Source organism: Salmo salar, chromosome ssa14 (genome assembly GCF_905237065.1).
Source record: "Salmo salar chromosome ssa14, Ssal_v3.1, whole genome shotgun sequence".
In the NCBI taxonomy this organism is placed as follows: domain Eukaryota; kingdom Metazoa; phylum Chordata; class Actinopteri; order Salmoniformes; family Salmonidae; genus Salmo; species Salmo salar.
This window is the reverse complement of record NC_059455.1, coordinates 25,692,580-25,705,640: the sequence shown is the minus strand read 5'-3', so window position 1 is coordinate 25,705,640 and position 13,061 is coordinate 25,692,580. Positions and strand designations below refer to the sequence as shown.

The following is a 13,061-nucleotide window of genomic DNA, read 5'->3' as shown; positions in this document are numbered from 1 at the left end:
CTGTCAACCTATGTGAAATGTATAGACCTTGAGTGTATCAGTGCACAGTAGAGCTTTATCATCTTCTGCTTGTGTGGAGCTGCTGACTGATGCTATCTGACCACTTAATACTGTTCTACCACCATGATGCACTACTACTCAGCACACTGCAATACTGTAAGCCTCTCCAGTTTGATTTATGTTCACTGGAATCTAGCCTCTGGTTGGTGATCCTGTATTCCCAATCCCTAGTCTCCCCCTACATTACAGACAGGCAGCTACTGTACAAGGTCCTACCGCAGATATATACTCCCAATAGACCAGGGAAAACAAAGTATCCAATTCTACTGCAATACCGTATTCTCCAAAGGCGGCTAAAGAAGAGTAATTTCACAATTTTAAGGTTACTTGTAAGAAGGATGTTTCATATGCCCCCGGGTTAAAAAAAATACAAAACACACCCAGTTTGGAACATTAGCCATGCATTGTGCCATTCATGATCTTTACTTTTGAGAACACATCCCAATATCTACAAGAAGAAAATTCACCATCTTAAACCAATGATAAAACTACAGTGGCAAGGTTTGTTAAAAGCAACATAGACCTACCCTACAGTATATCCTGTATAGGAAATGCCAATCTAAAACAAATCTTGCAGCCACAAATCACAAGGTCAAGGTTTACAATAAGTCTCCCCAATACCTATGTATTTAGTGTAGTTACAGTTATGTTGTTATCCAAAACACTATGCCACCTCAAGTTAGTCAAATACAGAAGAGTGGTACCTGTTTGCCCTGTTGTCCTCCCTGAATGTAGTGATGCTTGCTCTGCCTCCACCTTGCAGACCCTCTATCCAGAGCACAAGTCCTTGCCTTATACAGTGCTACCACTGGCCGCTGTACACCTGTCTATGATCTTGTCTGTCTCTGTCTGTCTGTCTGTCTGTCTGTCTGTCTGTCTGTCTGTCTGTCTGTCTGTCTGTCTGTCTGTCTGTCTGTCTGTCTGTCTGTCTGTCTGTCTGTCTGTCTGTCTGTCTGTCTGTCTGTCTGTCTGTCTGTCTGTCTGTCCGTCCGTGTCTGTCTGTCCGTGTCTGTCTGTCACCAGGTCCATTTACCTCTGTATCTGCCTCGCTGCCTTCCTGCCAGCTAGTAGTCTATTTGGCTTCCTGCCAATACATCTATCAATCTCTCTGTCTGTTTTCCTGTGTGTATACCTGTCTGTCAGCCTGTCTATGTACCTGCCAGGGTGTCTACGTGCCTGCAGCCTTGGTTAGCCAGCGAGCTCTGAATATGAATGCACCCCGAGTGATTCAGTCCACCTCCTTTCCCTACCTTCCCCACAGCCAGACCAGAGAAGACATGGAGAAAATATGATGTCATGGATCAGTGAGCTAATACATTCACAGCGCGGCTCAGAGAAAACCTGGATGTGCGTACAGGAGTGCAAGATGGGGGATCAGGATCGGGCCTCTGTGCTCCCTCCCTCCCTGAGGATGATGTCAGAGATCGGTGGGTCTGTTGTTAATTTATTCACAGAGTGCAGCAGCAAAGCACTCTGGGGAGTCGTAAGGCTTTACCAGCCAGGCGGAATGTGGCATTCTACTGTTCTCAGAACAGTACAAGTGTACTGGTGTCTGACTCCTGCAGACACAGTACTGCTCCCTCCCACCACGCCACATCACATTATTCCAGTTCCTATTCCATCCCTCGTCTGGTTACAGAATACTGTTGTGTTGTGGTTCCTGATGGTCCTATGATACAGGCGTTTTGTCCTGCGCTTTTCTGAGTGGTGTGGGGAGGTGTACTACATCAGTCAGATTAAGACCTAGACAATATGGCCACTAAAATACATGTACATGTCTTTGTATCAACACATGATTTTCTGTCAAGGCAACATCACCTTTACCATCTATACTGATACCCTCATTACATATATTAATACACCTGGACTAAACCAGGACTCATCACTTTTTAGCCACGGATGGGCAACACAAATTATGGTTCTGATTTTTATCAGAACACACAGAAGCAAAGTCCTAAAATTACTTAGGGGCGAATTCTAAGAGATCTGTACACATACCTCTGATGGCATTTCTTATATTTGCACTCCAGTAATACATGGATTATATCTGCACTTACCAAAGACTTTCCCCAGGAATATGGTCTTGACCAGGTTGAACTGGGTGTCAGAGTCATCAGGCAGAGTGTAGCTGACTGGGGGGTAATGATCCAACTGGAAAATAATACCATATGGTCATGAATCATGATGTATTCCAGTCAGTTATAAACCCAGTTCAGCTGTACTGTATTGTTATTACTGCCCCCTAGTGGTCGACTTTAGAGAGTCTCTTTCTGAAAATCCGAGCTGATGCCAGTGCACAGTATCATTCATTGGCCAAATAAGATACACAGAGAAAGAAACTGTGCTAATAGCACATTGCACTAAAAACCATCTCCACAGACAAGGTGGGTCAGGTGTGTCAACAGCCTAACGCAGTCTGAGAGGACAGCACACTCTCACTGAGAGTGGTGTCCTCCCCTCCTGAGAGCACTAGAGTCCTACCTTTCAACTCCTTAATGAAGTGCTTCATCTATTGTCTACGTAGCTATCAATCAGCCTAATGTAGTCAGAGTACAGGGAAAGGTTGGATTTTGTTGGATTTCATGACGTCAGCAAATCTCCCACTGAGAGCAGTGCCCTCCCTGGGACAAGTAGAACATTAAAGTCCAACCTTTCAACTGCTTGATGAAAATAGTTCTTTAAATAAAGCTACATCATTGGTATGATTTTTACCTGCGGCCTAACGTAGTCTGAGAGGAAATAAAACATATCGTTTTGAATTTCATGACTTCAGCAAATCCCACTGTGTGTCAGATCCCCCTTTGTGACATGGGAACACTAGGGTCATACTGGACCTGCAGCTGAAAAGTGCTATATAGAGATATAAAACCACATTACTGTTCTCATTATTATTACCTGGAGCCGTATGTTCCTCTCCTGCCTGGAGATGTTGATGTGGTGGGGCTGCCCGTTGGCCATGTTGCGCTGGTCCAGGTCGATGGTGAACGGCTCCCTCAGGCCTCCCAGGCTGTAGCGGATCTGAAGTGTTCCTGACAGAGGGAGATGGAATGGACAGTCAGTCCTAATGTTCCATCACCATCGTAATTCATATGGTTGTCAGTCCATATTCTGTTTGGCTTAGTAACATGGTAAGAGTATCAAACTCAAGTGGAAATTGTATTTTAAATGACGTTTTACATTGCCAAATACTAAATTGACTATCACTCTCTCTTTCTGCTTTTTCAGTGAAATATGTATGTGCCTGGGACCATGCCCAACCTGTGTGTTGCACTATATAATTAGCTATTGAGCTAATTTACAGTACATTCTGTGGTTCTTTGCTGACCGAGCCATTAACTTCACCCTCCAAGCGTTTCAAACCCTATAAACGGACGGCCAGGGTTGCTCTCTTGTTCTTTCAAGCATTTCAAACCCTTTGAGCAGTTTCTCTCTCACCATTGTGTCTGAGCACCACAGCCAGGTAGTCCTGGGTCCTAGAGCTGATGTAGACCAGGATGCTCGGGGCGTTGGAGGTGCTGAAGCTGAACACCAGCTCCTCCTGGGTCAGGTTGCCCTCCGTGGGCAGCAAGGGAGACAGGCTCTTCACATCCCTGATGGCTGGAAGGCCCCTCTCGGGAAGGAAGTCGTAACGAACGAGTGTTCCACTCTCGAAGTAGCCGCCCACATCTGATACACACAGGAGACATTTGGCAGCAATACAAAACATCAGCATAAGTTTGAGAGATTGACAAGCGAATCGATATTAGCCTCCCTAAAGCACCGTGTAAAGTTATAGTTGAACCACAGTGTAAAGTTGAGAAAAGAATACCCGGACATATTCAGAGTTACTATTCTCTCACATGACTGTGACTGTATTTTACCTTCAGTGCAGAAGGGCCCATCATAGGCAGTCAAGGTGCAGTCGCATGAGTAACCGTTGTATTTCTCCATGCACTTGCCACCGTTTCTGCAGTGCTGCCCATAGCTGGTGCAGTGGCCAGAGCAGCCAGGCTTAACCCCTGGGGTGACCTTCGCCCTCTCTTCCAGGTCAAGTGTCACACCGTTCATCTTCAGGGCACGGATACATCCTAGGAACCCCCTCTGGCCACCAGATGCACCTGAATGATAACGTTTATGACAAGAAGTTGTATTAGGTATTTTGGTTTACAACAACGTATGTTACAAAGTACACTTCTGGTAAAAAAAAAACAAAAAAAAAACAAACAGTTAAACTCATCCTAAATGCAAGTTTTTTTGTTGTTGAAGTTGTTGAATTGACATCCTTATACCTTTTGACATTGTTGTTGTGTGCAATGTGAAAACTGTGTGGGCCTGTATCCAACAGTGCAGCCTGTATAAGTCGGGTCAAAACACCATGAGCTGAGCAGCAGTAGTCTAACCCACATAGACATATAAACTGGATCATCATTAAGCTATGTGGTGGGAGGCAGGTAGGCAGGATATCTTACCCACGTAGAGCTGGCTGTATAGCTCCAGGCGGGTGTGACCCTGTGTGGGTGCAGGGCGAACCTCCTTGTAGTGCCCATCCAGCTGCAGCACAGCTTCCTTCACATTGCGCTCAGCCACCACCCTGTGCCACTGGTCATCATTAAGAGGAGTGGACGACATCACACTCAGCTCCACCAGACCGTTGCCCACATCAAAGGAGAAGGACACCACCGTGGCAGCTGGGCAGGAGGGGAGAAAGGGCAAGGAGTTAGATAACAAGGTTTTGGGTGCTGCCAAACAGGCTTTGGATCGTCAGAAGTGGAGAGGTCTTGTCTCTTATGAGCAGGTGGGCACAAAGAGGATAAGTAAGTAAGAGTGTAAGTCAGTAATTTTCGGTGCGAATCAACTGAATTAAGAGGTGGAAATGTGTGTCAGCGAGGTCGTTTTTGAAACAAGGATTAGGCTTGGGCTATACAGAAGATTTGAAAGACCTTGGTCTGTTTCGGAGTGGTTGAAAAGCTAACAAGCATTTTTTACCGAAATGGAAAGTCTGCTTACATAAAGTGTTGACTTTTCCCATGAATGCGAAGGAAACTGTTATATAATTTCCGTTGCTGTTGAAATCATGATGATTTGAAATATCCTTGTTGAAATCATGATGATTTGAAATATTCATGTTGAAATCATGATGACTTCAAAATAAAAATGAATGACAGTATGTATAATTCACAGCTCTGAAAAACTGATCACTTTCTAGATGTGTATTTGACAAGTACCTATCAACTAACACTTATAAATGTCTAACGCAGACAAATAGTTCATGGAGCAGTGAGATTGCTCTCCCTTTCACAACGACACAGTTCTCTCATTTCCGCCTCTATCATCATTTACTTTATTGAAACCCTGTTGACAGGTATCATCATACCCCCTTGTTGGGTCCAATTCTACAGACGTACGTTACATACTGACAACTTGTCTAATCACCCAACACCCTGTCCGATTGCTTAATCCACATAAATCACAGACTCCAGGCTGCCATCGAGTAATGAGATTTCACAGCGATTGTGATTGAGCTCTTTTCCACTTACCAGGGGTCTCACCCTGGACCACATTGGGAGAATCATTATTTGATTTTATTTCCCAACCGACTCAATAGATCTATATTAAAAGGAGCTGTCTGACTGCATTTGTTCTCCATTCAGAGCATGTACTGAAGCTGTGGAGATGACATGGGGGAGCCTTGTCAATCATAGATCCACCTGTTCAGAGCAGATGCTTGGCCTGCAGGACTGGCAGAGAACATTCTGAAGCTCAGAGCGGAATTTTGAAGTGGAGCCAAGTCTCATTAAAACAACTGCCAGTGCCAAGCTCTAAAGAGAAATTCTAATGTGTACCAGTACTCAAGAGTGTTTAAAACTGTTTAAAATACAAAAGCTCACCAGAGGCTTAGTAAATCTATTTCCCTTGGCAGACTAATACTATACTTTGTGAATATTAAAATGGGGGGAAAATATTAAATATGAAATGTCTTTTTTACAGAAAATTGTCGGTCTCTGTCTCCAAAGAAGAGACCGTGTTTCTTCAGAGCAACTGAATCACTAATAATACTGCTCAAATACTGTCAACGCATTGCACCAAAAGATGGCGTCAGTAAAGCTTCAAACCTGCCAGAGAAAAAGGGTCAGAAACAATAACAATGGGTTCTGAGGCGACGGAAGCAGCTCAAAGATATTTCTGACCATTGATCTTTCCCAGCGGAAGGAAACTGCTCTCCCACCAGCTCACAAATCATGCTTAAATGTCACTGGAAACCAATTTCATCTAACAATACCATTTCCAAACAGGGTTCCCACTGTGCTGGTGAACTTTAAGTTAATACTGACTTCCAGCCATTTCTAAGTGGAGATTTCCAAAGCACTGAAGTTGAATATAAGCTGAGAGAAGAATGGACTGCGATCGATGAGATGGATGGCAGCCTTTATGGAGAGCCCTAGAGCTACCTTGGGAGGTTTCACCTTCACAATGTTCTTAGACTGAGACTCTACAGTACTCGCACACTTGTCCCCCAAAATTCAATCTACCATCTTGTTACAGTCCTCAAGAGTTGACTGAGGAGCTGTACTAAGAACTGAATGGTAGCTCTCAGGGAACATGGCAGGTGACAATTGCTTAGTGGCTGGTGGTTTGTTTTTAGTAGGAACACGAGATTCTTGTTTTGTGGCCACAAGACAGACAAGATCCTTTTTATATAGTGGAAAGTCATTGTGGAAAGTCAAAGTCGATATCTACTGTGAATAAGCCTTACCAACACTGTCCAAAACCACTGAATTTATACTGCATCTATACATTATATATTGTAATGGGATCATTTTTTGCAGATGTGGACCCAGAGCTTTGATACTGAACTGCACAGACACACCTCCATAATATAAGTCTACAGATAGTGTACATCGACCTGTTACTGAGTAGTGGTATACTCACCTTTTAGTTCCAGGCGGATGAAGTCAGCGTTGCCAAGGTTCTCCAGAAAGACGCCATAAGAGGAGGAAGTCTTGAAATAGAAAGATATGTCAGCACTGGTCTCTCCTTGGAAGGTAGGGAAGTGCAGGTAGGATGCAGGCGTGTTGAAGGATGCTGCGTTCCAGTAGTTACCTGGGAAACAGACAGGAAACATGAATCACTCAGCGTGTTGCCTATCCACATCACTGATTGTGCATTCTTGTCATACAAAGCAGAGAATGATGGCCCAAAATACTACCATAGGTGTGGAAATTATAACAAACTCACCATCTCCTTGACAACGCAGTGGACCCACAGTCAATTTAGCCTCAGAGCCAGCACGATTAGTGTCACCAACCACCACCTGACTCACAGGCAGATGGTCTTTATACACCAGGAGACCAGCGTCCTCTCTCCTATATTAAAAATAAATCAAATATGTGAGATACAGAGGAATATTTTCACTACAAAAGGCACAACAGTAAGATTGTAACATTTTCTTTGTGCTACAATGTATTACATCTTGATTAACTTCATGGATGACATTTCAGGATAACTAGATTATAAAACTACGTTTTAATACTGTAACATCGAATCTATGGTCTTGTTCAGTCACTCACCACCGCGTTTGGTCAGCGTCACAGTTGCAGTAGTACTTGGGGTCGGTGCAGTTCCTCTCGATTCCACAGGCACACTTCTGGATCCCTGGGCCTGAACCACCCCAGTAAAAATGCTTCTCATTGGCCCTGCCAACCCACCATGTAAATGGAGATCCCTCTGCAAAATAACAACAACATGAATCAGCACAGAACATACCAAAACAACAACATACTCAATACATAAGCATGATGCTACAATATTTGTGTATATCTACAGTAAACAAATGACCATAGATAGTCTAAGCAGTTTTTTTTATGTACTCTGCTCTACTGGTACACAGACAATAACATGCTACCTTTGTTGATGCCAAACTCGCATGGCAAATAGCCTTGAAACGGAGATGAAGAGTCTATTGATGCATATTGATGAATACGTCAGAGGTCATATACTGCTTATGTTATGTGCAGTCCTACGTTAAGATCCTTAAACGAGTGTAACCAGCTGATCCATTTCCCTTCACTCTATTTGACACTTTACTTTTGTATTGATTGAGACAAGCTATGTGGTCTATTAATCAGCTATTCATCCTGTTCCACCCCCACACCAACAGCAGCACAGACCGATAGTGTTATTCAGCACTCCAGGTAATCAAAAATGACTTGCTCTAAGGAACAGGAAAATAACTGGTGTGAGGAATCACATCAAGTGGAAATGTCTGTTTGTATAGATGGACAAACAAGATCATTTATCAAGACAAACACTCCCCAGGGCATTTGTTCTTGTTCAACATCTCCACCATGCTTGTGTAGTCAGACTGACTACTGTGGGATCTCTGAACAACTCTTGTGTTTTGCTGTTTACAATGTGAATTATGCTTTTGAATTTCAAGTAGTCAAACAACAGGCATGCTTAACAATAATCAGTGGGTAAAAACAAATGTTTACACGATGGTAATTTGGGAAAGACAAGAAAATATAATTTCATTTGCCATTTTCCATCTTGTCATTGTTACTTATCAGCAGCACCTGGCTGAATTTGCCCTCCAGTGAATGACAAATAATAATTTTATGAAAAATAATAATTGGCTGGTAGTACATTATCGAAGGGGTCTGGTATCAAACCACTGACAGTGAAATATTTACATCAATGGGGAAATAATAGTGGAAGGACAATGGGACTGCTGTTTGTAGCCACAGGGGTAGTCTGTTCATCACATGCCTCAGAAATCAGCTAAAAATGTTTCGGTAAAAGCCAAGGGGACACAGAGTGAGGCGGTGAGGCTCCAGGGAGAGAACAAAGGCTGTTACACAGGCTGTTCCCCTGCAAGGTACCCATGTTCCACACTGGTCCACATACAGGGGAGGGGGAGGGGGGGGGGGTGAAGAGAGGGAGAGAGAGAGACAGAGAGAGGGGGTGGATGGAGAGAGAGATTGTGGGGAGCAGTATGGACCATTGTGGGGTTCTGGGTATTCCCTGGCTATAGAGTAATCAATAATTCAGGTTCTTTATGGTGATGAGAAGGGAAACAGGCTAAGCTGAGGGCCTGGAGGCCAAGTGTCTCCCGTCTGTGTGAGGGGAGAGAGACAAACCAGCAGCGGTGATACTGGGAGGTAGAGTAAGCTTATATTCCTCAATACTGGATGAATGGGCACCACTGGGGCCAACACAATAAGACTACCAAATGAGGGAGAGGTACTACCACCGACCAGCAGCTCTGACCAGGAATTTCTGACTCCTCTTCTCTTTCAGCTCACTGATCCTGCCAACCAACACGCTCCCTTTCACCATGCTAAACGGCTGTCGAGCAGCAAGGTGTACAGAGCTCACCAGAACACTAATGATGTGTGGGTTTTATCTGTCAACGTCTCCAGTCAGGCCCCTGTCTCAGATCCTAACAAATCCAAAGGACATGATGAAAGCTTGTTATGCTGCTCATATACACCGAGTGATGCACAAATCAGTGTCTACTCTAGAGGCTGGGAGCTGGGGCTACCCTGCTGCTGACAAAACCTCAGGCTCAGAACTCTATGGACCCTCAGGGGGAACGGCTGTTGCTTGATAACGCCAGATGAGATAAAAATCAAACAAGGTAAAAAATAAAACACTACATTGTTGGAAGAAACTGACAAGCTTTTAGGTTCTGTGGCTGTCATGGAATTTCAGTTTTAATATTCCCTATGGTTGGCTTAAGGGAATAAACCAGTTCCATTTATCACAGGTAGTATTCCTCAGAGCCGCTGCAATAAACGCTTGGCTCAATTCTATGAGTAATGACAAGGGATGACAACTGCTGTGTCGCTGTCTAATGTACGCCAGCTTGTCGCTGTCTAATGTACGCCAGCTTGTCGCTGTCTTATGTACGCCAGCTTGTCGCTGTCTAATGTACGCCAGCTTGTCGCCGTCTTATGTACGCCAGCTTGTCGCTGTCTAATGTACGTCAGCTTGTCGCTGTCTAATGCACGCCAGCGACAAGCTGTCTAATGCACGACATCGACAAGCTGTCTAATGTACGCCAGCGACAAGCTGTCTAATGTACGCCAGCGACAAGCTGTCTAATGTACGCCAGCGACAAGCTGTCTAATGTACGACATCGACAAGCTGTCTAATGTACGCCAGCGACAAGCTGTCTAATGTACGCCAGCGACAAGCTGTCTAATGTACGCCAGCGACAAGCTGTCTAATGTACGCCAGCGACAAGCTGTCTAATGTACGCCAGCGACAAGCTGTCTAATGTACGCCAGCGACAAGCTGTCTAATGTACGCCAGCGACAAGCTGTCTAATGTACGCCAGCGACAAGCTGTCTAATGTACGCCAGCGACAAGCTGTCTAATGTACGTCAGCGACAAGCTGTCTAATGTACGTCAGCGACAAGCTGTCTAATGTACGCCAGCGACAAGCTGTCTAATGTACGACAGCGATAAGCTGTCTAATGCACGACAGCGACAAGCTGTCTAATGTACGACATCGACAAGCTGTCTAATGTATGCCAGCTCGCCTACACATCTCGTGAAACACTTGCCAAATCAAATAGATAAGAGTATTCGTCACGTGTAGTCATAATGCTAATAACAATCGGCTAAACAATCTAGCAACACCTAAATGGACATTCATCAATAACAAACACTGGGAAGGGGAAAGAGAAGACAACATATTATTGCCATTTTCTCTCTCCAGATGCCTAAATTTCTGTGTCTTTGTTGGAAAGGATACTACAGTATTGTCCAATAGAAACAGATCCTTAAAATATTCTCAGATGTACACAACAATTAACATACAAACACCAATGTCCTCTTTACCTGGCTTATTGAGCAGTCGAGACATTCGGCAGGCGTAGGCAACATGCTGTTCACAGTACTCCGCACTGCCTGTGATGGCTGTCACCTGTCGTAGGGAGAGAAAATAGGGTTTAAGCAATGCAGAATGCATAACGTTTAGTAATATTAGTGGAGCTGAGTGAAAATACAGTGAGAACACCTTTAATAAACAACGTAGCTAGCTAGTGTCTTCGGCTGTAACATCAAAATACATAGAAAATACACATAGGGCTGGTTTCTCTAGACTGAAAATATAGAGTTTCTCCATTGAGTATTGTTTTTTTGTATGAAACTAGGCTTAATCCGGGTCCATTAAACCCACTGATAAAATACAGATTTCTTTCCCATTGAGATGGTTCCTTCATGAATGATTCAATGGGTGAAGATGTCATAAGGTCATAAGGTTACCTGCTCTGTGGACATGTTGTAATTGAGCTGCAGCACAGCCTTCCCCTCCAGGTCTGAGCCAGTCACTGAAGTCTGGGGAGACAGGTTGTTTCTCACTGTCGTCCACACCTTGTCCTCTGCAACACACCAACAACACCATCAACAAACCAGTCAGCCGTGCACAATATTTACAGGGGAATAATTAAATGTGGGTCAGCCATCCCAGCAGTCAAAACTGGTTGCAATGACATCATTCCAACCAGATACCAGATTTGGTTGTAATCTGGTTATAATGACGTCATTTTAACATGATTGGCCCGCTGGGATGGGACAGAATTATCAGACGCAGAGAAGGTTAGGTTGATTTTCATCTTGGGTCTTATTGAGAGGTACTCTTACCAGTCATGTTGCAGTTGACTTTGAAGGGGCCAACAGGACCACTCCCATCAGGGTCGATCCAGTATGTGCCAGATGTTTTACCAAGGTGTTTGTATTCCTCACAGGACTGTTCATACACGGCTGGAGAGGAGAAATACACACGCGAGAGAGGAAACTAGATGTATTATGAAGCTGACATTGCAGTAGAATGACTTATTCATCATTACAAATCCAGGTGTTTCCCCATTTGTAAGGGAGGTGAATGATGTGCAAAAATGTGAGTGATGTTTCAGATGGGTCCCTGAGGGTATGAATAATGACAGACCATCGATGAAGATGTCTTGATAGGCTAAGGAGGAGGAGGAGGAAGGGGAGGATACCTACAGGTATGGCATGTAGCCCCGGTGTATCCTGTCCCGTTACAGGAGCAGCTGAAACTATCCCAGGTCTGAGAGCAGCGGCCTCTATGTTCACAGTGGTTAGGGACACATCTGTGTGTGGGGGGGAGATCATTCTCACATGAAGAAGAAGCAGAAGTGACCTCTAATTTTACTACTTTGACCTTTGTGAAACTACAGATGGGTCAGAAGAGAATAGATAGGACAACATAGGAAGAACTTTCATAGAGTGCATATTTCAAATATAATTTACGCTAAAAAGCAAATTCATTGGAAATGAATGGATACATTCATTTGGTACTTCTTCAAATCAAATTCAACAAGAAGACATCTAATTGAAATATGTTGACCTTTGTGAGACAACAGGATGTTGCCGTGTTGTCGCCGTGTCATGACAGTAATCAGCCAACACACGGTGCTGTGAGGAGGTTCGTGACCTTTGTTTCATGTACTTTTGATACCACTTCATGGTGAACGTTAGGGTGTATCACTGTACTCTCTTAGTCCATTTCCAGTGCAGGACCTCCTTAAAGCTGCTGGTGTGATCACAGGGCTGTGGTAACATGGAGTTCCCTTTGAAGTTAGTTGAACCCCCCCCTGCTATCATAGTTTAGAATGAGGATTTCATCACCACAATCCTTTAAATGTACACAGGGCAGAGATGTTGGAACGTTCCTATTTAATGGGAGAGAAAATCTGGTGTATCGGATAACCTTTGCCATAATAGATCAGTCAAATGAACTACACATCAAGAGTATTCAACCATAAATGGATTTATCATACGTACATATTACACAAATGTCCCTAGAACAATCATATAGTTTGATTTGACTAAGGACGTTAAGCTGAAAACAAATCTGCATGACCGTCCAGAACTTTTTTTTGCGGTCTTGAAAATGTCTTCCTCTGACATTACAAAGGGTGTCGTTAACAATTCCAGCACAAAAGGTTGGAATAACAGGATCTACAGTTTGACTCCTAATCACTAACGGAGAA

The 13,061-nt window shown here is 43.9% G+C and overlaps 1 protein-coding gene across 4 annotated transcripts in view; it reads right to left on the bottom strand.

The window, feature by feature from the left end:
- Positions 1–13,061, bottom strand: part of LOC106569219 (contactin-associated protein-like 2) — an 85,149-nt gene that overhangs the window by 5,458 nt on the left and 66,630 nt on the right. For all 4 annotated transcript variants that reach the window (XM_014140360.2, XM_014140361.2, XM_045694130.1 and 1 more), the window contains 12 exons: positions 12,052–12,158; positions 11,689–11,808; positions 11,311–11,426; positions 10,885–10,969; positions 7,608–7,764; positions 7,276–7,403; positions 6,970–7,140; positions 4,509–4,727; positions 3,921–4,157; positions 3,496–3,726; positions 2,956–3,089; positions 2,118–2,211 (listed from right to left, as the gene is read on the bottom strand). In XM_014140360.2, the coding sequence (XP_013995835.1) occupies positions 2,118–2,211; positions 2,956–3,089; positions 3,496–3,726; positions 3,921–4,157; positions 4,509–4,727; positions 6,970–7,140; positions 7,276–7,403; positions 7,608–7,764; positions 10,885–10,969; positions 11,311–11,426; positions 11,689–11,808; positions 12,052–12,158 (1,799 nt within the window). The remainder of the gene's footprint in view (positions 1–2,117; positions 2,212–2,955; positions 3,090–3,495; positions 3,727–3,920; positions 4,158–4,508; positions 4,728–6,969; positions 7,141–7,275; positions 7,404–7,607; positions 7,765–10,884; positions 10,970–11,310; positions 11,427–11,688; positions 11,809–12,051; positions 12,159–13,061) is intronic.